The sequence below is a fragment of the Salvia hispanica genome, chromosome 5 (assembly GCF_029641045.1).
Source record: "Salvia hispanica isolate PSC_SH4W2 chromosome 5, Shi_PSC_v1, whole genome shotgun sequence".
Lineage (NCBI taxonomy): Eukaryota > Viridiplantae > Streptophyta > Magnoliopsida > Lamiales > Lamiaceae > Salvia > Salvia hispanica.
Window position 1 is genome coordinate 42,319,313 of NC_142696.1, and position 26,267 is coordinate 42,345,579.

General features: G+C 40.8%; 5 protein-coding genes and 1 non-coding gene across 6 annotated transcripts; 3 read left to right on the top strand and 3 right to left on the bottom strand.

Annotated features, from left to right (window-relative positions):
• The first annotated feature begins 2,471 nt into the window (after positions 1-2,471).
• Positions 2,472-3,664, top strand: LOC125187913 (stemmadenine O-acetyltransferase-like). The gene has a single exon (XM_048084571.2). The coding sequence runs from the start codon at positions 2,538-2,540 to the stop codon at positions 3,612-3,614; it is 1,077 nt and encodes a 358-aa protein (XP_047940528.1). The 5' UTR covers positions 2,472-2,537; the 3' UTR covers positions 3,615-3,664.
• Positions 3,665-4,601: 937 nt separating this feature from the next.
• Positions 4,602-4,752, top strand: LOC125191465 (U4 spliceosomal RNA). The gene has a single exon (XR_007171147.1). It is a non-coding gene; the product is annotated as a U4 spliceosomal RNA (small nuclear RNA).
• Positions 4,753-5,315: 563 nt separating this feature from the next.
• On the bottom strand, positions 5,316-6,976 carry LOC125191195 (stemmadenine O-acetyltransferase-like). The gene is made up of 2 exons (XM_048088704.2): positions 6,569-6,976; positions 5,316-6,393 (listed from the first exon to the last, which is right to left on the bottom strand). Exons 1-2 carry the CDS (start codon positions 6,968-6,970, stop codon positions 5,527-5,529), a joined length of 1,269 nt encoding a protein of 422 aa, XP_047944661.1. The 5' UTR covers positions 6,971-6,976; the 3' UTR covers positions 5,316-5,526.
• Positions 6,977-13,818: 6,842 nt separating this feature from the next.
• Positions 13,819-15,212, top strand: LOC125186059 (stemmadenine O-acetyltransferase-like). The gene has a single exon (XM_089057976.1). It carries the CDS (start codon positions 13,829-13,831, stop codon positions 15,059-15,061), a length of 1,233 nt encoding a protein of 410 aa, XP_088914102.1. The 5' UTR covers positions 13,819-13,828; the 3' UTR covers positions 15,062-15,212.
• A 1,663-nt stretch (positions 15,213-16,875) lies between these two features.
• On the bottom strand, positions 16,876-18,677 carry LOC125190838 (GRAS family protein RAD1-like). The gene has a single exon (XM_048088245.2). The coding sequence runs from the start codon at positions 18,616-18,618 to the stop codon at positions 17,149-17,151; it is 1,470 nt and encodes a 489-aa protein (XP_047944202.1). The 5' UTR covers positions 18,619-18,677; the 3' UTR covers positions 16,876-17,148.
• A 2,355-nt stretch (positions 18,678-21,032) lies between these two features.
• On the bottom strand, positions 21,033-22,507 carry LOC125187653 (small ribosomal subunit protein bS21c-like). The gene is made up of 2 exons (XM_048084282.2): positions 22,046-22,507; positions 21,033-21,476 (listed from the first exon to the last, which is right to left on the bottom strand). The coding sequence occupies exons 1-2, from the start codon at positions 22,426-22,428 to the stop codon at positions 21,365-21,367; spliced, it is 495 nt and encodes a 164-aa protein (XP_047940239.1). The 5' UTR covers positions 22,429-22,507; the 3' UTR covers positions 21,033-21,364.
• Between the last annotated feature and the right edge of the window lie 3,760 nt (positions 22,508-26,267).

The window sequence follows — 26,267 nt, forward strand, 5'->3', positions numbered from 1 at the left end:
TTGTAAACTCCCCATTAGCTGTCTGAATATGAGATTTCTGAGGTTTATGAATCTCTGTAAGATCCGAAGCATCATAAGTTATTGTATTTGTCGCCCCACAATCAAATATCCACCCATCGCTCTTCTCATTTTCACTAGACACTTTACATGCAATTCCACAATTTTCTAGGGGCTGAAACCTATTTTTACACACAATTTGGGCATTTACAGGAATAATACACAATTCGGGATCTGATTTGCACGAAATAGGAGTTTGGGGGTCATTGGGCAATAAATGGGGTGAATAAGGTAAATTATCAAAATTTTGGGGTAAAGTTTGGAATTTTCGTAGAGTTTGGGGCTTTTTAATAAAAGAACCCTCAAACCCTACCTCACCTTCACCCGTCGCCGCTCCTTCCCCAACTCCTCCAAATTTCGCCTCGCTCCAGTCTCGAATCAACGTCCCTCCGGCAAAATTGGCAGCGCCGGTGTGTGTCACCGGTTGTGCAGCTCCCCTATCGCCGCCCCGAGTTTGAGTGACTTCCTTGTTGCCCTCAGTGGCGGCGTGAGGATAGCCACCTCCATCTCCTCCGACGACTGCCGCCGCGTGACCACCGCGATTCCAGGGTGTGCGTGCAGGCGGTGGGGGGGTTGAATTCTTGGCATGTTTCTCCTCCCACCAATCGGGATATCCAATCAATTCAAAGCACTGATCTTTTGTGTGTTTTTTCTTCTTGCAATAGGAACAAACCAGCTTCGATTTGTCCTCGTCGTTGCTTCGCCGGTTCCAGCCACCTCCACCTCGATTGCCGCCGCCCCTCGAACTGCCACCGGACTGGTTTGACCATTCTCGGGCGATGAGTCCAGCCCCGATGCCATCCGCCATGTTTGCGGCTCCTGACTGCAGAATCTAGGATCTTGTTTCTTCTTGTTTGATCAAATTATACGCAAGATCCACCGAGAGGAGTGACTCCATTTTAACTATCTCCCTCTTTGTTGATTCGTATTTGCCATCAATGGCAGTTAGAAAATTAACAATCTCTGTTCTTGGACCAATTATCGTGTATTTCCATATCCTCAGGGTATTTCATAGGATTTGTCCACTTTTGGTCTATTGACATCCACAGATCTTGTAGGGTGCTCCATACCTCTTCCAACGATTGACTTCCTTGTTTCACCATACTGGCTTTGATGTGCAGGTCGTAAATCTGGAGTTTGTCTCCACCGCTTCCCTAAGTGACCGCCAATGCATCCCATATGTGCTTGGCAGTCGGTTGCTTCAACACCCGGCTGACCAGCCGTGGCTCGATATTTTGTGTCAGCCATGTAAACAAGCAATGGTCGGCTTGTTGCCATTGCGGGAAGGCTGGATCTGTTCGTGGCGGGGGAGGTGGCACTCCGGCTACGTGAGATACCATTCCCCTGCCGCTTATAGCCATCTTCATTAGCACGGCCCATTCGGAGTAATTGTCTCCGTTTAACTTGCTGCCTCTGACGTGGAGAGGTTGTGTATCAATTTTGTAACAGAACTGGTTTTTCTGGTGGGTTTTCTGTGGTTTCTAGTTTGGGTGGTATTATCAGGCAAAGGCTTCGGCTTATGATCTCAGCGATTTGCCGAGCAATTTCATCCGATTGGGATGAACTATATTTTCATCGTTTTCTGACATGTTGAATGGTTTTCTGCAGGTTTTGGTTTAAAAGGTCGGGAAAGGTTTAGGGACGATGATGAAACTTTTCTGAGTCCTGCTTTGGTACCATGTGAAATGGTGCAGAAAACATAATTGAAAGGGAAGAAGAAAAGAGAACGGTTGTTTGGAATAGGATGATGATTTCATTGTATAAAGCACCCTTTAAATAGGGATTACAAACAAGTAAATATGGTGAAACTTGTGCTCCAAGTATTCTTGAGCACCAAGTATTATAATTTAATTACAAATCTAATCACAATCTTTCCTTTTCTAACACTGTACTTGTACAATGGGAAGCGAACTATGCCGACTGTTACCGACAGTGGCGAAACAGTTGTGTAGCACGGCTGAGAGGCGGCATGCATGGGATTGGGTTGAGGGAGAGTGAGTGAGAAATTATGGGTACGTGTGGACTTTGGTTTAATCAGAGTTTTATTAATGTTTTACTTTATTCTTAAAAGTTTTTTATTAGTGTTTCTCAATTCAATTAGATACACATTTACACATAGTAGTAATATAATTACTACTTAAATGTATAACTAGATAATACAAATTTAATTAATTATAAAAGAGATTTAGTTTACTATAAAAACATTTTAGTTCATAATACAATTTTTTAAAATGGAGTAAATATTGTAGTTCTCATTTTAAAATGGAGCACTACAACATTTGAATATGCCGTCCTAGCACTCTTATAGTTATACTATGCTTATTTTAAATCATTCTAGAAGTGACAAACAATAGCCTAAGGTGACCCTAGCTAGGCTGGAAGGATGTATAATGGCACAACTTTTACCCATAAATACCTATAGATTTTTTTGATGGATCCTCTATATCATACAAAAATCAAATCTGCAACAAAGAGGAACTATGGCGTTAGAGGTGGTGATGGTGATAATCTCAGATGAGATGATTAAGCCTTCATCTCCAACTCCAATCCATCTCAGAAATCTCAAACTCTCCGTCTTAGACCAAATCTCACCTCCCATATATGTTCCCCTCATTTTCTTCTACAACCATCATCAACTAGAGCTCAAGAAACTCCAAATATCATCAGGGGTAGATGAGAAGGTGATGCTGAAAGTGAAGATTTGTTTCTTCGAGTGCGGAGGGATTTCCGTCGCTATATCTCTCTCGCACAAAATTGCCGACGGAACATCTCTCGTTGCGTTTGTCAATGCATGGGCCGCTGCAACCCGCGGCGAAACTCTAGAGTTCAAGCCGTCCTTCGATTTCGCTTCCGTTTTCCCACCCCGAGACCTCTCCGTGTTGGAATCCACCCAGACAGTCGGCTGTACGCAGGAGAAAATCGTGACGAAAAGATTTGGTTTCGACAAGGAAGAGCTGACGAAGTTTAAGATGATCAACAGTAGTGGATCGCAAGTCAAGAATATTCCAACTAGAGTGGAAGCTGTTTCTTCCTACATCTGGCGACGCTTTATAGACGCTGCAAAAGCGAAAGAAAAAGGCAGCACCAAAACGACGTCGTTTGCTGCTGCTCACGCGGTGAACCTGAGGCCGAGAAAGAGTCCACCGTTTCTGCAGCACATGTTCGGAAACTGCTGGAGGCCCGCGATCGCACTGTCTGGACCGGAGGCGAGTGAGGCCGAGCTGGTGGGGAAATTGAGGGGTGCCATAACAAGAATGGATGGGGATTTTATTGGACAGATTGAGAATGAACTCTGTTTGAATGTTCTGAGTAGATCAGTTGAATTGTTCATCAAGGGTGGGTTGGAAAAATGCCTTTTCAGCAGTTGGTGTAGGTTTCCGGTGTACGAGGTGGATTTCGGGTGGGGGAAACCAGTGTGGGTTTGCACGACGACGCTGCCGTTCAAGAATTTAGTGATTTTGATGAGCACACCATGTGGTGAAGGAATTGAAGCGTGGGTTAATATTTTGGAGGAAGATATGAAAATGTTTGAACAAGGCCAGGAACTCAACATCTAATTATGTCAATGAGTGTTCTGCTTTTATTTCTACCATCTAAAGAATGTGCGATGAAGTAAGAAGTGGTATGTATTTTAGATTGTTTATTCAAGAATTAATATATTTTGTGTATGTATTGAGTAAGAAGTGGTGTTGTTGAGATTAAACCACAGTTGATCAAGAACAGGCTAAAAACCCTCTGCACTGTGTATGGCGGTGCCTTGGTAACTTGGTAACTTTTTAAGTATTCAAAAAGCACAATTAGCTAGTACTTAAAAAATCTTATAAGCTTAATACAAATCTTGATAGTTGTAAAACGTCATGTTGTAGGGCTTCCACAGAAAACAATTACTAGTTCCAAATCCACAACTGCTTCAGAAATATAATCAATATTTAAGTAACATTACACAAATATATGTTGTTTAAATAAATTTAGGTGGGATAAGCTTATGTAAGCTGCTTGTGGTTGGCTTTACATATACTATGCCGGCTGCATAGATGAAGTAAACTTTGTGGCGATCATTCGATAATCCATTCAGAAGAAACCGAAATCTGCAATTTATTTTGATTAATTAACAACATAAGCATGTATTGAGATTGTTTATTCAAGAATAATGGTTGAGCAAGAAGTGGTATGTATTGAGATTGTTTATTCAAGAAAAATATCAGCACCAGATAAAATAATCTTTCACATGTTTATTGGTGCTCATGTAATCAGTTATGGTGATTGAGTTTTCATATTCTTTGAAAATTTTGTCAGTTTTCACTTTTCTGTTGCATTAATAGCAGAGAAAAACACTAATAAGGAGATTATTTAAAACGCAATTTAATTGATTGGCAGTAGGAGTAGTAGTATTTTGGTGTATGACTTAATGCACTGTCTGGAGACTGAGACTAATGTAATGTGTATGAAGCAAATAGTTTAGTATTTGTACCACATCGAAGAATTGAACATAGCGAGGAATGAAACATGCATATAAAAAGTGAGGGTGGGTTTAATTGAAAACTATCTTTGCGCTTGGGGCAATGACGCAGCTAGTGAGGTTCTAACCGAGGCGCGTCTATTGCTGGTTGAAAACTATTTCCAAACCCCCTCTTCTGCCTAGGCTTGACTTGGGCAGTTGAGAATTTTTGGAAGGGCTTCCTTTTGGGTTAGGCCCTACAATTCTCAGTAAAAGTTTTTAATTGGGTTAATGTGTTGTTTAAATGCTGCATATTCTCTTTTAGTCAGAAACTGTTCTTGATTAACATTGATATCGTTCAAATGCCAAATCTGATAGAGGCCCAATTTGATAGATGGCCCATTTTGTCATCACGTGCTTGTGAGCAACTTTTTGTCAATTAATCTCGAACTATAAAGTACTCCTACGCCACTGTATTAATTCATCAATCTATTGCCTTAGTTTAACTTTTAAATTTTTTTGGCGAAATGGAATTCGGAAAACGAGGTTCATGAAATTTATAAAACCGAATATTCGACAGATGAGGCATTTTAACTTGTCCACAACTAATATTTTAATTTAAAATTGATAATGAAATTTAAATATAACACAATCATGGATTTATTTTACACTTTTTGAAAAATATTTGAGTCTAAAATTCCATTCTACAATAAAAAGGCTAAATGATCAATTTTCTATACCACCTTCATAAAGAAGATAAATTTAAGAGCTCAATTAAAATCAACTAAGCCTTCCACTGCAAAGAAATTAAAACTTGGAAATCAGACACTTTTCTTTATGTAAATATGCGATATATTTCATCGATTTTTCCTTTCCAACGCCACGTTTGCACATGATCTTACTAATTTACTAGCACACACTCTTTAGTGCATGTATATGCTTATTTTAGATCACGTGTATAATGCACGTGGCGTTGAAAAGGAAATAACGAAGAAAATACATGATGAAGGAGTAATAGTTTTTGGATGATATCAAGCAAAAGCCGAAGTAAAATGCAGGAAACTGAGATCCCCTTGAAGCCTCTCCATAGCTTGAGGAGTCAAGACAATCCAGGCCTCCACTCCTCCACGCTCCGTATCCACACTATCAAACAGAAACACACAGTTCTTATTCGGAACGCCCGCGTAGCTCACCCAAACCGGCTTCCCCCACCCGAAATCCGCTTCGTAAACTGGAAACCTACACATACTACTAAACCTAAACACATCCACATTCCCCTTCGCTAAAAGCTTGCTAATCTCCATGAAATTCTCCTTCGCCGCCTCGAACCCTCTCTCCCCCAACAGCCTCGCCACGTCCAGCGCCACGAAAGCCGACCTCAGCTTCTCCGCCAGCCCTATCCAGCTCGCTTCGCCGCGGCTCTCCGCGAAGACCATTTGGAAGAGGTTTCCGAATGAGTTTTCCGTTAGCGACGGAATTTTTCCTCTGATGTTGACAGGGTGGCACGCCACGGACGCGTCGGATCCGCAGGCGGCGGCGCAGCGGCTCCACAGGAACGCCGTCACGGCCTCGACTCGGCTAGGGTTTGCGATGGAGGCGGTGGCCGTGATTTCGAGTTTCAGCGCGGCTATTGCGGCCGGGGTGAAGAGGAATGTTTTCATTGTGACTTCTGCTGCTAATGGGTGGACCGACGGACTTTTCAGGTTTGGACGGAAATCGGGCGTGTTGCGCGGCGGAAACACTGCGGCGGAGTTGAAGACGGGGGAGATCAGCGAGGAGTCATCACGGCGGGCGATGGCCGCCCAGCACTTGGTGAATGAGCTGAGGCTGTAATGGTCGGCGATTCGGTGGGAAATGCACATCCCGATCGCGATCCCTCCGCACGTAAATGAGGTAATCTGTGTTGGCAAACGAAACAAAAATAACTATAACAATATCTCATATCGATATCTATGAAAAAAGGTTAACTGAAACCACCGTGTAAGTCTATCTACATCGATGTAAAAAGAAAACTAGCACAATTATATAAATCTAACCCTTGTAAAGAGAGAACTGAAACCACTAAATACTGACCTGAACTGCTAATGGCTCTTGAAGAGTAGAAAGAAAGCCAGTGGTGGGAAAAGGGGTGAGCTTGTCCAAAACATCTGATTCGGGAGATTTAATGATGTCCGAAATTCTGGCGTGGGCTTGAGCTTCGACGTACAAGATTCCGGCGTCATTGCAGTCGACGAAGATCTGGCCTTTCATCCGGCCAGCCAAAGGGTAGAACTCTACTAAAGCATCTGATAAAGAGGTTTTCAGCCGACCAACCATCTCATGTTGCTTCATGTTTTCATTTTTGTAGTAAATAATTAATGGGCTGTAAACGGTAGGGATTCTCTCATCAATAAAGGAGAGTTTGAAGTCTCTTAGATGAGTGGGTGTAGGGATAGAAGGCTTAATCGCTTCTTTACACACAATTTCAATCTTCATTATGCAGCTGCCATGAAACTAGGGGATGCAGGCAATGTGTTGACATATACTATATGACTCTGTCAAAACCAAATAAATTAACCAATAGTTGCAACAAGAGCATGTGACTAATGATAGTCAAACATAATTAAAAGTAAAATAGTCATAGACAATTTTTTAATGTTATCTTAAAAGGAAATAAAAAACGATCCTTTCACAGTAGTTTAACGTGGAAAATTCTAAATCTGGAGAAAATCGCTATCCATAAGGATAAATTTATGACTATATGATAATCAAATTTATCCCTGATAAATATGTTATACTAGTTGTTTTCTAATTTTGTAAGTACTCCGTATTTAATTTCTCTTATTTTAATTTGATATCCTTGGTCACAAGATATAACTATTTCTATATTCACTGTGAATTATGCATGTACTCGTACACATGAAATGGTTTGGAATTTTGGATAGCATACATAATTGTGCGTCCTTCGAAGTGTATCAATGAATGATGGTCATTTGATGGTGATTAGGACCGTGGTGGTTACAAAAAAGTGTCAATTGTCCGGTCCAAGATAAATTTATACGTTTTCGTAGATAAGTGACAAGTTTTGGCCTTTGCACATAAAAATTTTGTTGGATTTGCTTCTTAATTTGAATCAATATGACAAAAATTAGAATCAATGCCCAACTTGAGCATCTAATAAAATAGGTACACTCTACACATAACAATAATGGTCGGCCTTTCCGAAATTATTTTATAAATCTTCCCCCAAAACTTGAAAATGTACTCCCTATAAAATTTTTCAATTATTTCTATTTTCGTCCATCCTTAAAAAAATTTCACTTTTCACTTTTATCAACTTTAGTAGTGGACCCCACCTTCCACTAACTCATTATCACTCACATTTTATTATATAAAACTAATATATAAAAATAGGACTCATATTCTACTAACTTTTTCAACTCAGTTTATATTACATTTATTAAAACTCATGGTGGATCTTGGGACAAATTATAAGAAATGGATGAAGTACTATACTGCTTGAACATTGGCCTTTCTCCGTGTTCTAGGGGTAAATGAATAGAAATTGTAAAGGTCATATCATGATAGACTTGAATATCATGATAGACTTGAATATGAGACTTTTGCTTTAGGCATTTACCACTCCACCGTTAAGCAAACACACATATTCCTTCTCACCCTCTATCTATCTTGCAAGAACTCTTGGGAGATGAAGAACAAAATATATACTCCTTTGTTTGCATAATTTAAAAGTCTAATTAATAATCATATTCAAAAGATATGAGACATTTCGAGTGCAGCGGAGATAGAGTATCATTTGTAATAATCAATTTATATAACACATGCTTTGTTTGCATAATTGCATAGTCTAATTTGATAGAAAATACTAAATCTCTCTAGTATATTAAGGGCCTTGGTGACCGGGTCGAGTTAAGTGCGAAGCTCCCTCCCTTTCCATGCGGATGGAAGGACACTGCAGTACTCTCCCTTCTTCCCATTCTAAGTGGAGCATTTTTTTTACACGAAATTTTATATAGTATTGTTTGTGAATTAAGCTTAAGAGCATCCATAACGTTGCGGGTCGGACCACAGCCTGGCGCGTTGGAGGGGAGGGAGACGCGGTCTAAGCCGCGGCTAGGGACTGAGGAGAGGCCTGGGGCCGCGCCCGGTTGAGTCACGTCCCGGCGTTGTTGTTGCTGGGGCCGCGCCCAATTGCGGCCCATCCCGGCGTTGCGGGTGCACGGGCCAGACCCAGGCCTCAATTTTCTGATATTTTTTGCATTTGAAATATAGATCTAGAAGAAGAATGGAAGAGGATGAAGATGAAGAAGAGGGAGAGAGTGATACGAGGTGAACTCGTATCGGGGGATAAGGTGGTTCTGCCACTGAGAGGACGGAGGATTGCTCCGTCGAAGTTACGATAATCACACGCCAACGGTTTGGCGGTGGAAGAAACTTGCAGAAAAATAAAGAAGAAAAGATAAAAGAACGATAAAAGATAAATTGTTTTGATAATTCTTGAATTGATTCAGAAAATAACAATGTTCTCTTATTTATAATAGGAGTATTCAAACTTAATGAACAAGAAATAAACCTAACTTACCGAATAAGAAATAAATATTCTATAAAGATATGATAACTAAATTACTAATAAGATATGAGGGATATTCTTGAAGATATTCCCGTATCAACTCCCCCACCGTTGAAATTCACCTTGTCCTCAAGGTGGAAACCAAGAAACAAGAAGGCACTGCAACTCCGAAATTAGGTTATCATGGAACACTTCCTGACACTCATGATGCTGACGAGTCTCCATCATCGGGCTAGCAAGTTGCAGATACAACTGCACGGCATCTTCTGGCGCGATTATCAATCCCAATCTACTAAAAATCAAGTCGGCACCACTTGGCACAACCACTACATTAGCATCCTTGAGACTATAGTGCTTGCAAAAGGACTCAGCTTTAGCTAAGAAAAGTTTGAAAATAGTCCCTATCTCCTCAAACATATCATTTAGTGAAGTACATATAGCACTATGGTTAACAAGACCCATCCCCTCTGTTAATTCCTTGCTGCAAAGACGAAAAATCTCTTTATCAATTTCAATGACTATTTTCCCATCAAAGAAACCTCCCGCTTGATCCAACTCTATTCTTCGGTCAAGGTGCAACAATAACGCCTTAGCATTGACATCAAAAGGATGAACTCCAATAATTGTCACTTGTGGGAGCACCCGCAGAACGTAGGCTTCAATCTTCTTCCACTCCCGAGCAAAGTTTTGAGATGTACTCCCTCCTGGATCAAATGCACAAGACCCATGTTTTGCACTTAATTAACCGATTAGGCGAAAGCGAAACAATATTTTCCAGAGGAGCCGTGTCCACCTTTAGGCAGTTAATGTGGGCTCGTCGAGCTCCAGCGGTGTCGGGCAGCGGTGTGGCTAAGCAGTCAATAAATCCAATGCACGAAGGGATCAACCGTGCATCCGCGTCAAGGAAAGTTGATCGATGATCAATACCTAGAACATTACCAACATGCCAAACAACATATACACAAGGAATTACCTTCTTCACTTCCTCAATGGAACCATCTTCGTCCTCTTTCAACAAATAAGAATCAATCTTGTTGCTCAACATTGTAATATCCACCCTATTATGCGACTTATATCTCTCAATTCCGCTCTCTACCTTTTTGTCACTGAGCTCCTTAGATGCCTCAATAGCATGCAAGGAAAAGGAACCCTTAAGAATCTCTGCACCATGACTGACATCAGGGGTGCACGATGAGGAGATTGCGGCTTGTAGGAGTTGGTCACCGTCTAATAATTCTCCCTCATCTCCACTGATATTGGGGCTGCACGGAGGAGTTGGCGGGGGCAGATTTAAGAACGGAACAACAACTGCAGCAGGTATCGGGGCGGCTGTGGGGGAATGGCTTGTCGGACTCGTTGCGGCATGTGGATCGCCCCGGCAACGTTCGTTTGCATCTATCCGAGACGCCAAGTCTTTTACAATCGCAGTCAGATGCTCTAGCTGTGAAACCAAGGTTGTCAACGGTAGGTCCGATTCCAACTCCGGCGTCATCGGATATTGCGGCATGCCGAGAGGCTCTGTACCAGGATATGGCGGTGGCTCCGGCAAATCGAAGCCCATATAAGGTGGCTGCACAGGCAGCTGGTCAACAGCCCGTTGCTGGTACGCTTCTAGTCGGTAGTAAGGATTCAGGGTCAGCTCGTCAATATTAGGATTCGAATGCTCAGGTTGTTGATACCATCTGGAATGACCGGCGATGTGGGCGTCGTGAGCAAATTGATTCTGGACTAGTGGGGCTGATGCTCAAATTGGTGGCTATGATACTCTGATGTTTGATAGGGCTCCGGCAAGTCCCAGCAGGTAGATGGCCAGCCGGTTGGGGATTCTTGAACATATGATCTGTACTCGTGCTTCAAGTGATACCAAGGCGGGTACATAGATATCTTCAAGAATATCCCTCGTATCTTATTAGTAATTTAGTTATCATATCTTTATAGAATATTTATTTCTTATTCGGTAAGTTAGGTTTATTTCTTGTTCATTAAGTTTGAATACTCCTATTATAAATAAGAGAGCATTGTTATTTTCTGAATCAATTCATGAATTATCAAATCAATTTATCTTTTATCGTTCTTTTATGTTTTCTTCTTTATTTTTCTGCAAGTTTCTTCCACCGCCAAACCGTTGGCGTGTGATTATCGTAACTTCGACGGAGCAATCCTCCATCCTCTCGGTGGAAGAACCACCTTATCCCCCGATACGAGTTCACCTCGTATCAACTGGTGCTTTCATTGAGAGCCCAAACGGCTCGGAGTGGTGGCCGGGCAACGAACTCGCCGTGACCAACGAGTGCGTTTGGGGCCGACTCGGAGTGGTGACCCACAGAGTGGTGGCCGGGCAAAGAATCCGCCGTGACCAACGGGGAACTTGGAGTGGTGGCCCACGGAGTGGTGGCCTGCCAAAGAACCAGCCATGACCAACGAGGACGTTGGCCCTTAAAGGAGGGTCGAATGTTACGGACTCAATTCCCACATCGGTTGTGTGAACAACTGGTGTGGGGTATATAGACTAAATGGGCTCTCTCACCTAATAGACTAGTCTTTTGGGCTGAGTTCTCCTATTTGATCTGTATCAGAGAGGCGTGCACAGATGTTGGGAAGTGGAGATTATTTTGATTTTCTCATTTTCATTAGGAAGTGGAGATTATTTTGATTTTCTCAATTTCATTTTTTTTAGTTTATACTATAATTTATAATTATATGTTGGAAATCTGGAAGTGAAGCTTTTATTTTGATTTTCTTATTTTGTTAAATTTTTTTAATTTATAATTTATAATTTATAATTTTCAAATTAAAAATGATTTTTTCTTGTTATAATTGTTCAACGTTTTCAATTTATATAAGTAAAATAGGTAGTAGTTATGAATAGTGCAATTTAATAATTGAGACTTGGACGAGGCCTTCATGGTTATAGAAGTTATGGTTTGGGTTTGAAAATTGAGAAATAATGACGTGGAATAGACTGGGCTGGATGCTCTAAATGTAATACAGTAGGATAGAATGACTTTTGCACCTATTTCACAAAGAAGAAAAAATCAGAAAAAATTTAAAAATCACATGATCCTTCTTTTCCTGGAAAGAGAAAACTGCGAATGCAGAGACCACGTGAATTTTGTGATATTTGATTATTTTCCTTTTCAACGCAACGTTACGTACATCAAACTACTCTACTATATATTACTACTAATATGCCATACCATCCACAGTTCCACACATATACATCTTATTACAATATATGTATATGCCATACATACCAAACACTTATTATACTCCTTATTCCTCCAATATATAAATATGCCGTACCTAGCACACACACTTACTCCTTATTACAAATTAATCCATCAATCCTATAAATATATGTGCATTTTTTTATTTTATTCGTCTCATAGAAATATATGCATTTTATTTTTGAAAACTTATCCCAGTTTATTACCCCTATACCTAATTTATTTATAACTTATATCACTATTACACTATAAATAATATGCGTTTCACTATCCACTTACACTATTTTAATCACAGTCTTCTCTTACTTTACTAATTTTGTCATAATTCTCGTATAATATCAATTGCTTGTACTTTGATAAGACGGGAAGAGTACAGTATGCCATACCTAGCACACACTTATTATACTCCTTATTACAATATATAAATATGCCGTATCTAGCATGCACTCTTACTATTATATACTGTATGCTTTTTTTCTAAATCACTCTAGAAGTTGCAGGTGAGACGTGCATAGAGGGGCAAATATCGAAAATAATACTCCTTCCGTTTTTTATAGTTGAGTCATTTTTTCAATTCGGGAAGTTCCTTTATAATTGAGTCATTTCCATATATGGTAATTTTTTTCTCTTTCTTACTTTACTCTCTCTTACTTTATTCTCTCTACTTTATTCTCTCTACATTTTCCTCTCTCTTACTCCCTCCGTCCCACAAAGATTGTCCCATTTTGACCGGGCACGAGTTTTAAGAAATGTAATGGAAAGTGAGTTGAAAAAGTTAGTGGGATGTGGGTCCTACTTTTATATATTAGTTTTATAATAAAATGTGAGTAGGAATGAGTTAGTGAAATATGGGGTGCACTACCAAAAATGGTAAAAAGTGAAATGGGACAATCTTTGTGGGACGGACCCAAATGAAAAAATGGGATAATCTTTGTGGGACCGAGAGAGTACTTTTTAATCTATTTATTTAACGCATCCAACATTCCTTTCTAAAACTACGCGCATAAAAGTTTCGCCTCATCTATGAAGAAACGGAGGGAGTATTTGACAGAAGCTCTATTACATTCCTATATTATACTCCCTATATTATTACTCAATAAATAAATAAATAATACTCCCTTCGTTTCTGTTCAAGTAATTGATTTCTTTTTTATAATTGTTTTCTGAAAATGATAATAAATTAGTTAAAATTGAAGAGAAAATAAAATAAAAGAGAGAGTTGTATTTGCATTATTCTCTTACTTATTTTATCTCTCCACTTTAATTATTTATGACTCCCAAATACATGCCCAAAGCAGTCATTCACTTGAGATGGGATGGAGGAGTAATAAGAACTAATACTATATTATTGTAGGAGTATTTTTTAGAATCGCATGTTATAAAAAAAGGAATTAAAATATAAAATTTCAATTAGCCAAAGTTGACCCTAGCTAGTATAATGGCTCGACTTTTACCCATAAATACCTAGAGATTTTTTTTGTGAATGCACTTTCATATAGTATCATACAAAAATCAAATCTGCAACAAAAAGGAATTATGGCGTTAGAGGTGGAGATAATCTCAGATGAAATGATTAAGCCTTCTTCTCCAACTCCAAACCATCTCAGAATCCTCAAACTCTCACTCTTAGACCAAATCTCACCTCCTGTTTATATTCCCCTCATTTTCTTCTACAACAATCTCCAAAATCTCAGCCACCGACAAATCTCAACGTTGCTCAAACAATCTCTCTCCAATATCCTAACTGATTTCTACCCCTTGGCAGGGAGGATTCATGATAACTCATCCATCAACTGCAACGATCTCGGCGCCGAGTTCGTCGAAGCTTGTGTTCACACCCAACTATCAGAAATCATACAGAATCCGAACATGGAAGAGCTCAAGAAACTCCAAATATCATCAGGGGGAAATGAGAAGGTGATACTAAGAGTGAAGATTTGTTTCTTCGACTGCGGAGGGATTTCCGTCGCCATATCTCTCTCGCACAAAATTGCCGACGGAACGTCCCTCATGGCGTTCGTCAATGCATGGGCCGCTGCATCCCGCGGCGAAACTCTAGATTTCCAACCGTCGTTCGATTTCGCTTCCGTTTTCCCACCCCGAGACCTCTCCGTGCTGGAATCCACCCAGACAGTCGGCATTACACGGGATAAAATCGCGACGATAAGATTGGTTTTCGACAAGGAACAGCTGGCTAAGCTGAAGATGATCAACAGTAGTGGATCGCAAGTCAAGAATATTCCAACTAGAGTCGAAGCTGTATCTTCCAACATCTGGCGACGCTTCATGGACGCAGCGAATGCGAAACACAACGCAACCAAAACGACGTCGTTTGTTTCTGCTCAAGCTGTGGACCTGAGGTCGAGAAAGAGTCCGCCGTTTGCGCAGCACATGTTCGGAAACTGCTCAGGACTTGCGGCCACACTGTTGGGACCGGAGGCGAGTGAGGCCGAGCTGGTGGGGAAATTTAGGGATGCGATAGCAAAAATCGATGGGGACTTTATTGGACAGATTGAGAATGGAGAGTATTTAAATATTGTGAGTAGAACATGGGATATGTTCAGGAAGAGTGGGGTGGAGTTCTGCATCTTCACCAGTTGGTGTAGGTTTCGGGTGTACGAGGTGGATTTCGGGTGGGGGAAGCCGGTCTGGGTTTGCACGACCACGGCTCTACACAAGAATAGAGTGGTTTTGATGAGCACACCATGTGGTGAAGGAATTGAAGCATGGGTTAACATTGTGGAGGAAGATATGAAAATGTTTGAATGAGTGTTCTGCGCAAGGGTGCTCATTTTTCTTTTATTTCATTGTATTTTTTTTTACTTTTCTTTTATAGCCTTAATTATTTCAACCATCTAAAGAATGTGTGACAGTGTCTGTATGTCTCTGACCAAGCACCAAGTGTTATGTATTGAGATTGTTTAAGTATAAATAATAGTAGTACTATATTTTGTACTACATGTATTGAGATTGTCGCTCCTTCAACGGAAGATTTTGGAGCTCTGGCACTGGCAGCATAGGTGTATATAACTAATTTCATATACTAGGAATGTTCTTGCAAACTTGATCTGATCATTTGGAGCTAGACTGACATGGTAGCTGATATGGAGTTGCAGCTAGCAGAGTAGTGATAGATTCAGATAACTAATTGGGACAGAGAAATAAAGTGGAGAGAGTAAAAAAAGAGAGAGGGAGTAAAGAGAGGAATAGAAATTTACCAAAAAAAGAAATAACTCAACTACTTTAGGACAAATAAAAAGGAGAACAAGACATTATATTTTCTAAATTCATTGCGAATTATCCATATATATAAATGATTACATAATCACTTGTGTGTCCTTTGATATGTGGTCACGAGTTCACATCTCGCTATCCGCTTAGAGACTTTCGACCTTAATCTATCAAACTGATCGAGCAAATTTAGTCAGATTTCGCCAAAGGTGTGTTCGGTATACATGTGGTCAAAACAAAAAAAATGGTGATTTGGACTTAGGAGCATGGTAGTTACGACCTCCATCCCGCAATAAGAGTCACACTTTACCATTTGGGTCCGTCCCACAATAAGAGGCACACTATATTTTTACCATAAATGGTAAGTAGGTACGACATTTCACTAACTCACACTTCGCTCACATTTTATTATAGGGAAATTGGTCTCTAAAATCATGAACTTTGCTTAAAATTTGGTATTTCCCATGAACTTTGAAATTGGTATATAATATCACGAACGTTGCATTTTGTTTGGTATTTCCCACGGCATGTTTATTGCTATATTTGACTAACTTACGAGGCTTTTTTATCATACTTGATACAATTAAATCAACGTAGTTTTCAACGTGACTTTTTATGCTACATGTTATGAACTTAAAAAGTGGTTTCAAATATTATAAAACATATCAAGGTTGCCTATATTAAATAAGATTTTGATGAAAATATCTTATTTGAGTGAGTTTGGGAAATACCAAACAAAATGCAAAGTTCGTGATATTATATACCAATTTCAAAGTTCATGGGAAATACCAAATTTTAGGCAAAGTTCATGATTTTAGAGACCAATTATAAAACTAATATAAGAAAAAGTAAGTCTCATATTTCACTAACTTTAACGGCTCACTATTTTTTTGTCTTTCTCAAATCTCGTGCCCACAGTAAAATAAAAGTAGCTCCCAGGAAGGAGGGAGCACAATAAAGTGTCAATCACTCAATTGTCCGGTACAAGATAGATTTGTACGTTTATTAGTAAAGTGACAAGTTTTGTGGCGTTTGCACACTTCTTGAACCGATAAGCCAAAATTTTGAATCAATATATGCAAGTCCCGAATTGAGCATCTAATAAATTAGGTACAAATACCTACCAATCAAACTAATCTTAATTCTATAGGTTGAATAAAAATTCAGTTGACCTTTTAATATAATTGCCATGCTTATTGTGTGACTCACATACAGGTCGGCCAGCAGAGATTTTTTTAAAAGCGTCAAAACTTAAGATAGGCTATTAGAGAATGGTTTAAAGAAATCAAGAATAGGTAGACGCTTTAAAAAACAAGTATAGTCAACTTCATTACAATTTGGAAAGAAGAAATACAACCTAAGCTCCAACTAAGTGTCATCATCATCACTAGGAAAGAATCAAAGAAATGTTAAAAATCCACCACCGCCGTGGATCATATTTTTTGCACACCAAATCAACATTAAAAAATAAAAAAGGAAAGCAAAATCCAAATCCTGAAGACTACTAATACATGAAACAGTGATCCCAGGATTCCACCTTATTTTTCACTACTCCAAAGCATCCTCATCAAATGCATTATTGAATCCATGGAGGAATTAATTACCACAAATTAAAACCCCATATTTCAGCATTTCCAGCACGAAGCAGCAATAATAGGCTTAGATTTCCACCCCAAAACAACACACCCTTTCTCCTCCACAGTGGTGTATCCCTCCCCAGCATTGATGCTGCTCAGCCACTGCTTCGCCTGCGCCGCTATCTTCAGCGGCACGGGCTGGAACCCCGCGCGGCTCATCCTCCTCCGCCACTGGTCCACCCTCTCGTGCCTCTCCACCCTCGCCGGCCCCTCGCAGCTCACAATGTTCTTGATCTCCTCCGCGAAGTAGAACTGCTCCATTTTAGCCCGCCTGGTGTCGTACTTGGGCAGCACCGCGTCCAGCGAGTCGAATATGGCGGAGTAGTAATGCAGCGCCTCCATGAACCTCCCCAGGAAGAAGGGCCCGTTGTGGCTCGAGTCCTGCTCCACCACCACCATCACCTTCGGCGCCAGCTCGTGCACGATCTGCAGCACCGAGTTCAGCGCGCCGCGGCTCTCCTTCACCACGCAATGCAGCTGCAGGATCGTGTTCACCACCACCACCTCCCCAATCTCCACCTTCACATCCTCCGGCTTCAAGCTCTCCAAATTGCTGTGCACAACGGAGAACTCGAATTCCACCCCTGCCTCCGCCGCGCACGCCTCCAGCTCCTCCCCAATCGCGATAAATTTGTCGCGGGAGAGGCCGACAGCGGTGATGCGGAGGCGCGCGGGGGGCGCGCCTGGCCTTTTGGCCAGGCTATGAATTAGGTTTCGCCATTGGTGGCCATGGGGAAGACCCAGCGTCATCCCCAAATCCACCACATGAACTAATCTCTCTCCCTCAAAGGCTTCCAGTATCGCAGAATTCGCCACGAAATGGCCGAATTGGATGTAGGGGCATATGTCGTAGACGAGGCGGAGCGCCTCCTCCTTCTTCTCCGACGCCGCGTCCATGATGTTCATCTTCGGCGCGGTCGGGTACCCGGCGGCGCCGAGAGGCTGCACCATGGCGAGGCGGTCGGCGAGGCCCTGCACGAAGCAGGACGCGACGCGCTGGAAGGCCGAGCCGAAGACGAGCGCCTTGGCGCGGAGGTCGGAGAGGAGGAGGGAGGCGTGGGCGCGGTCGCGGCAGGCGACGGCCTCGGCGCAGGAGATGAGCTGCTGGACGAGCTTCATCTCGTCGGCATTTCCCTCGGCGCCGTCGCCGCCGGGGCCGTCCAGAGCCTCCGCCTCCTGGTAGAGCTTCCTGTACGACTTGATGCGGTCGCGGATTTGCGGGCCGCTGCTGCTCAAGCTGGCGAAGCTGCTGTTGCGCGGGATGAAGTTGTTGGTGGTGCTGCTGCTGTCGCTGAGCTCGCTCAAGCTCGGGGTTTTCTTAAGGCGCTTGAAGTCGCCGGCGGCGTCGTGCAAGGTGGGAAGCCAGATGGCGCCGATGACGTCATCCAAAATGGGGAAATTTTTGAAGTCGTTGTCATCAAAGGAATCTTGAGGTAGGACACTATAAGTATAAGCCATGAAGTTAAATATGTTGCGATCAAAGTTTATGCGCTCCAAATCTGCAGCAAAGCTCTTGAAAGAACCGCTTAAACGAAGAAGTGGCTTATATAGAATGAAAGAGTGGGCCCACCAATTTCTTGTGTTCGTGGATAACAATGATTTTGGCGACGGGCGAATTTTAAATTGTTTGTATAAATGGCTGTCACCTGTCAGGGAATTTTTATGCAAGTAGTATATAGCATAGCTCAATGATATTTATTCTACCTTTTTGTGTATTATAAGGTTTACGGTTTTGGTTTGTTGCGATTTGGAGTCGTATAAACATAGTATCCTCCTATGGTAGCACGCATATTTTGTGGATTCAAACCGTAAACTTGTAGGTTGTTAATTCCTAAGCTACTCGATCAATACTTTACTTTTATTTCTCTGAGAAGAGATGCTGCTCTGTGTTTAATTAAACGTCCATATTGTTCTTCATTTAGTTAGGCCTGCAAATACGGATGTAGGATGTCAAATAATACCCAATCATACTTGATACCCGATATCTGCAAATGGAAATCATGGTATTTATTGTACGTGGAATGTTAATCATTGGGATACCTTCGTCAGACTGTACAAATCTATCAGTAGAAACAACGCTTATTGTAATTGGTTACACCACAATATTCTTACCTATATTTGGAGTTAAACATACATTTTACATAATGATCATTTGATTAATCAGCAATGAGCCAGTGAGCATTTGATTTGGAACTTGGAAGTACGATCCCCACATTTACAATATGGCGGCTCATTTCTAGCCTACAGTTTGCACATTCCAGTTGTTTACAGACAGACACATCTATATACGCATACACTATGGTTCATGAGCAAGAAGATGCATCAACCAAAAATCATACACCACCTAAGGCACCAACCATGCTGAGTGAGTCAAGAAAAAGAAGAAATAATTAATTGAAATTGCAGGCAGTGAGTGAGGGTGATTCATTTTTCTTTACTAGTACTATAATTTGCCTGATAAAGTAGATCAGTTTTGAAGGTATGAGAGTATTTTGTTTTGCATCACATTCTGGAAAATACATGAACGGTTGCATTAGCATGCATGCTCGGATTAAATTGTGGCATATAAAAGTTTATTAATTAAATTTTTTTATTTTACTACTATTAATCTATACTAATTATATTTATTTCATAATTTAGAATCAATTATGAATATATAAATAGAAAGAATGGGGCACGGTCGAGCCCGGGTGCACCCATGAATCCGAAACCACCTTTTTTGTGCTCTAAATTTTTAATGTGTAGCAATAAATAAAATCGGTATAGTAAATCAATAATATTACTATGTTAACTTTATGATGATTTTAACAAAATTCTAATTGAATATGTTATATGAAGAAATTTGAATAGTCGCTATGCATTGTGATCTAATCAAAGGAAAAATACTACTTGTACTAACATAAGATTTTATACAATGTGATCCAGGTCATGCTTTACATGTAAAGTGATATTCTATGTTGGCGTTCGGTTGTCATGACTAATAATCATGAGACTATTCATCTAAGATTACGTTGTGGGATTATTTTAGTTGGAGGGGGGGAGGCTATGACTAATTATCATGAGACTATCCATCTAGGATTAAGTTGAGGGGGTCAATCATATGAACCAAACATGATACATATTTAATCATGAGATTTAGTCTTGTCAACCGAACACCCCCTATCCCCTATGATCATTTCTTATAGCATTAGATTGATGTCCGTGTAGTAGAAGATGGTAGCAATAAAATCAAATTTCATAGCTGAGAAAAAAGGGAATTACCATAACTAATTTTGTATTAAAATTAGTTACATAGCATTATTCATATACATCAGATTGGCATTTCATCTATGTGGCTCTCATGTGATAACACGATAGCACTAGGCTAAAAACACTCTCTTAATTAGATGATAATACAACTACTAATTTGAATCATTAAATTCGAAACCTAATGGCCATGATCATAACAGATATTATCAACACGTTAGCATATGATCATTACAATTCCGCCATGGATTAGAGGTGTATAGATAAGCAAAATGAATACCACATATATGACGTAGCAATGATATCATAGTTCTGTCAGCTACCTCGTCTATGAAAAGAAGCTTCTTTAACGCAAATTAACTATTGGAGAATTAGTCATGTTTATGTTGTTAATTAATCAAAATAAAATGCAGATTTGGATTCTTCTGAATGGAATATCGAATGATCGTCACAAAGTTTACTCTTCGTCTATGCAGTCGGCATAGTATATCTAAAGCCAACCACAAGCATCTTACTTAAACTTTTTTTTTTCTCTATTTTATAAGAGGAACAATAATATTATAATGGTGTTCCCCATTACAAGCGATCATTCACATCTGAAAATATAATAGGCAGCTGGATAGAAATTATGCAAAAATAAAGCAATACTTGGCCATAAACATGGTAATCCCCTAAAATGAAGAGTTCATGCAAAATCATAGAGTGATGAAGGAGCAAATTACATCAGAGATCAGTACTACACGACCACAACGAGTTAGCAAGCACATTTTCAACTCTCAGAAACGAAGACGCCAACAAAGTACATTTTCTCATAGCAGAATTTGTTTGATTTCATAAACAAGTTATCAACATATAATGCCTTGAGTTAACACGGTTGTGGTAGTTACCAGCGAAGTCTCTGCCCTTTCGACAAAAACACGAGCAGTTCCAGTTGCACCTTTGATTTGCAGAGTAGAAGTCAACAATAGGGTAAATCTATGTCAAAAAACTCCCAGTTATCATCATCGTCATTGGTATCTTGTGTCTTCTTGTTTGAAGTCTCTGCTTTGGCCTTTGGCTGCTGTGGCCGCCTGATCACAGACAAGTTCGGGATTTTAAAGAACTAATGACATTCAATATATCGGAGACGTACAATACAGAGTGAACTAAATAAGAATACTAAAGGTCCATTCTAAAATTGTTTCCTCATGTTTGCTACCTATCCTTTTTTAGTTTAGCATAAGAAAAGGGCAAATATGGAGTATATACATAGGGGAAGTTAAAAGCAAGAGATAAATAACAAAACTAATCATGTAAAGTTCTTAGCCATAGAATTAACCAATAATCCTCAAACAGCCATTACCAGATCAAGCAATTTGGTTGTAAAATTGATAAGTTACTCAAGGGTGCCATGTAACTGTATCACTCTATTGAATATAACTCATATGGTAACAGAGTGATGTTTACCCATTTAAATTCTAGGATCAGAATCCAAAATTCTAGCAGCCAAATTAAACCTTGACAAAATTCACAAACAACAAATTTATGTAAAAGAAATCAACTACTGTTCGATATTAAATCGACAAAACCAATACAATTAAAAAAATTTAACATTTGAATCAATTAACAGAACCAAACAAGAAATCGGAACCAAGCGAACCTTTTCCGGTTGCGACGCGCCGCCTCGCGCGACTTCCGCTTGCGCTTGTCTTGGCTGCACTCGAAAAAGCGGCGGCGTCTGCACTCCCGGAGCACGCCTGCTTTGAGAACCTCACGGCGGAAGCGGCCGATCAGCTTCTCTTCGTGCTCATCTTCACCCACGACCAGCGTAACGTTGGAAGCGAAGAAAAGGGTGTTGGAGAATGCGAGCGCGGGGAAAGCCACCGAGAGAGAATGGTTTAGTTGTTGATTTTGGTGTTTGAGAGAGAGAATTGAGGGGTCTTTCAAGGGGAGGAGAGGAAGATTTGATTTTGGGGGTCGATTGGTTTCAGTTGGATTGTGAGGGGAAACCCAGAAGATGTGATCGAGCTTGGAAACCGCCATTCATTCCGATCGTTGTTTCCCATGAAAATATAAGTACTTTCAAATTAGGGAAGCTGGAGTAGCCAAATTCGATTTTTAGATACTTTTATTTGGATAAACATATGATTGAGTTGATCTTATGATGGCAGTATTGTTAAATTATTTAACTTAAATATGTTAATACTACGTAAGAGCATCCACAATAGCGGCTAGCCGAACTATTGCAACTGGCCAGCTGAGAATCGGCGAGAAAATTGACGTGGGCTAGCCGATTTGAGGGCGCTGGCCGCCATTGTGGCGTGCCGATTGGCCAGCGATCGGCCAGCGCCAATTTTCGTTTTCTTTTTTTTAAAATTTTTTTGAAAACCTATATATACGCGATTTTAGTTTCATTTTCATTTGCACCACTTGTTTTAACGCGAGTTCTCTCTCTCTAAATTTCTGTACAAGAGCAATATCGAGCGATGGACAACAACAACGAGTCCAGTCTGGCGACGAGCGGCTCTCAGACTCCCACGGTACCCGTGGGATCTGGATGGGGCCAGATGGGCGGGCAGATGGGCCCAGGGTTTAACGTCCCTTGACAACAGTTGATGGGGGATGCAGGGGGGGAACCAGGGCGGGATGCCGTGGGGGATGCCGGGCGGGGTGCAGATGAGCGGCGGGCAGGCAGCGCCGGGGTGGGGAGGTATGCCCCAGATGCAGCAGAAGATGATGCAGCAGATGATGGAGATGATGTGGCAGGGAGGGATGCAGCCCGATATGCATCCTGGGATGCAGGGGCCACCGGGGGGGACACGGTCTATCGTCCCTCTCTTGATTTTTTGACGGCTTCGTTTCACACGTCGACCCAAGTGGAGACGCAGTTCACTGGCGATGACCTTTTGTCATTGCATGAGATGGGGATCGATCTCGGGGAGCCGGAAACTTCCGTTCCAGCGGGTCGGGCCGCGCCGAAGAAGAAGAAGGCCAAGGGGAAGGGGAAGGTGGTCGGCGAGTCGTCGCAGCCCGCTGTTGACACCCCCACGCGGAGGAAGTGGACGGAGGATGAGTACGCCGGCGTGGCCAAGGCGTGGTTGTCGGTTTGCGGCGATCCGCTGGTTGCGAACAATCAGCGGATCGTCAACATGTGGGCGAAGATTAGAGCAGCCTACGAGAGGAACTGCCCACACGGGAAGGACTATAGCGGGGAAGAGTCCGGAAGGGGTGGGAACGGATCAGGGCCGCGGTCAGCCAATTTTCGGGGTTGTACGCCAACGTCCTCCGCCAGCGAACTAGTGGGCAGAATGAGGAGGATACCCGGAGGATAGCGGAGAGTCAGTTCCCCTTGCCGGGGAAGTATAAGGAGTTCACCTTTTGGGAATAATATGTGTTGCTGAAAGACTCCGAGAAGTTCCGGGCGGGGTGCGACGCTGGGTGACCGAAGAAGCAGATGCTGAACTATTCCGGTGACTACAGCGGCAGCAGCGGCGGATCTCACGACCTCCCCCCGGATGCTGAGGAGTTTTCGTCCCCTCCGTCCTCTACTCGTCGCCCTCACCCGGTTGACCAAAAGCGGGCGCAACGGGCAGCGAGGGGAGGATCCCCCTATCGCCCCAGGAGGTCATCTCGGCACCCCCCCACGCGCGTACACCTTTTTCTCGCGTGCAAAAACAGAGGAACGGATGTTCGCGGTCTTCCAAGAGTGGAAGGCCGCAACCGACCCCACGGAGAAGAGGTTTTTCTACTCGATGCTCGAGAACATGCGGGTGGATTTGGATGCCTTGAGGGCACTGGTAGGGGGTTCAGACGCGGGCTCAGATACCCCGGGTGGCGGCGGCGAGGACGGCGGCGGCGGCGACGAGGAGTAGAGAATGGCAGGGCTCGTGTGTGGAAGCCCTTTTTTTTAAAAAAAAAATCATGCATTTTTTTTTATCTATGTACCTTTTTTTTAATGAAATGAATGAATTTTCCCATATATGTCTCGTAAATTTAATTCTGTAATTTAATCATAAATTTAATTCCGTAAATGTAGTTGTTTTTGAATTATTTTTATTACGGCTGGCTTATGGCTGACCTATTTGAGTAAATGCTGATGTGACAGGTGAATTTTTAGTGCTGCTGATATGACAGGGAGAGAAAATGACTAGCTTATAGCTGGACTATTCTTACTGTGGATTGCTCTAAGAAAATGTGAATTAAAAGTAATTAATGTAAATTACACTGAATATTGTTAAAATGAAATGGAGCATATAATAATGGACATCCTAAAATAATACGGCAAAGGAACATACATTTTTAATTTTGTAACTAGTAGGAGTACTTAAAATAAGACAAAGTTAACACATTTGCACAGTAGAACGATATCATACAATAGAGTAAGGTCAAAATTGGTCTTAAACTTTTGGATTTTATGGTTCTGAATATATGGTAATTTGATCATTTTGGTCCTCTGTTAACATTTACGTTAGAACAACGGATTTAAATCCGATTTTGACCAAATTTAAGTTTTAATCTGTTTTTTTATTCCTTAATTATAAACACTAACTATTACTCCCTCCGTCCCAAATAATTCGACCTAATATTCCATTTCGGGTTGTCCCACATAATTTGTCCCACTTCACTTTTACCATTTTTGATAGTGGACCTCATATTCCACTAACTCATTCATACTCACATTTTATTATAAAACTAATACTCCATCCGTCCCAAGGAAGATGACTCCTTTTTGGGCGGCATGAGATTTTATGCAACTTTATTTTGTGTGTGAAATGAAGAGAGTAAAGTAAGAGAGAGGGGATAAAGTAGAGATAAAGAGGTTTCCATTTTAAGTAATGAGTCATCTTGATTGGGACAAATAAAAAAGGAAAGTGAGTCATCTTTAATGGGACGGGTGGAGTATTTTAAAAGTATGACTCACATCTCACCAACTTTTTCAACTCACTTTTCATTAGATTTCTTAAAACCCGTGCCGGGTCAAAGTGCCGGGACGGAGGGAGTATTAAAAATATTCTTTTAAATATAATTAGAAATTAATTATTCAGGAATATTTTGAATATTTTGAATATTCAAAATATTTTTTATTGACGGATTTGCAGTTAATCTGAACCCAAAATTATTTTAAGTTTAATTGACGGATCTGAACCCAAAAAATATTTTGAATATTTTGAATATTCAAAATAGAAAATGACTGAAGTTTAATTGACGGATTCGCTACCTCGACGGACGTGGTGAAGAAGGCGGAGGGGAATGCGAATCTGTGGAAGAGGAGATTTAACGGGGCGCCGATTCAGACATTGCAGATCGGAAAGACTGATATTGCTGTTTCTCTACCGCCGACTCTGACTCCGTGTAGAAAGAATTCGAGGTGATAATCACCTCTAATTAATGAAGATGTAAATGGATTCAACAAATTTAGATTCCTTTTATTTTTTTATTTATTACTTATGATTTTAGATTATGCTATTGTCCCATTTTCGCAATCATAGTGCAGTAAAAATTTTTTTTATGAATTTGTAGCTAGTACGCGATATTGAAGCTAGTTGAAATATCAAAAATATATTTTTGCAAATTACTTAGTATTTTCATATATTCACCACCAATTAGTTTTTCAACTAATTTTATGGAAGACTAAAAATGAAATACCCAAGATCATTTAGTTTAGTTCTTAGTTATGAGAGTTTGACGATGATTTATCGTGATATATATGTTGGATTAATGAGGTTATTTTTGTTCCCAATTATGAAATTTATTTGAGTAGGAAATCTGTGTTATTTTGTTCCAAATGAAAAATAGTAGTAGTAATTTGTACTAGCATCTAATTAGTGAAGTTGAAGAGTTTAATATAGTGATGACGAAAAATTAACGATAAATATTCAAAA

Excerpts from the sequence above, each read along its gene's own strand:
- LOC125187913 (XM_048084571.2), top strand. The coding sequence starts at position 2,538 with ATGGCGTTAGAGGTGGTGATGGTGATAATCTCAGATGAGATGATTAAG.
- LOC125191195 (XM_048088704.2), bottom strand. The coding sequence starts at position 6,970 with ATGAAGATTGAAATTGTGTGTAAAGAAGCGATTAAGCCTTCTATCCCT. Across the intron at positions 6,394-6,568 it reads AAGAGCCATTAGCAGTTCAG|ATTACCTCATTTACGTGCGG; the intron begins GTCAGTATTTAG and ends TTGCCAACACAG.
- LOC125186059 (XM_089057976.1), top strand. The coding sequence starts at position 13,829 with ATGGCGTTAGAGGTGGAGATAATCTCAGATGAAATGATTAAGCCTTCT.
- LOC125190838 (XM_048088245.2), bottom strand. The coding sequence starts at position 18,618 with ATGGCTTATACTTATAGTGTCCTACCTCAAGATTCCTTTGATGACAAC.
- LOC125187653 (XM_048084282.2), bottom strand. The coding sequence starts at position 22,428 with ATGGCGGTTTCCAAGCTCGATCACATCTTCTGGGTTTCCCCTCACAAT. Across the intron at positions 21,477-22,045 it reads GCGCGTCGCAACCGGAAAAG|GCGGCCACAGCAGCCAAAGG; the intron begins GTTCGCTTGGTT and ends GTCTGTGATCAG.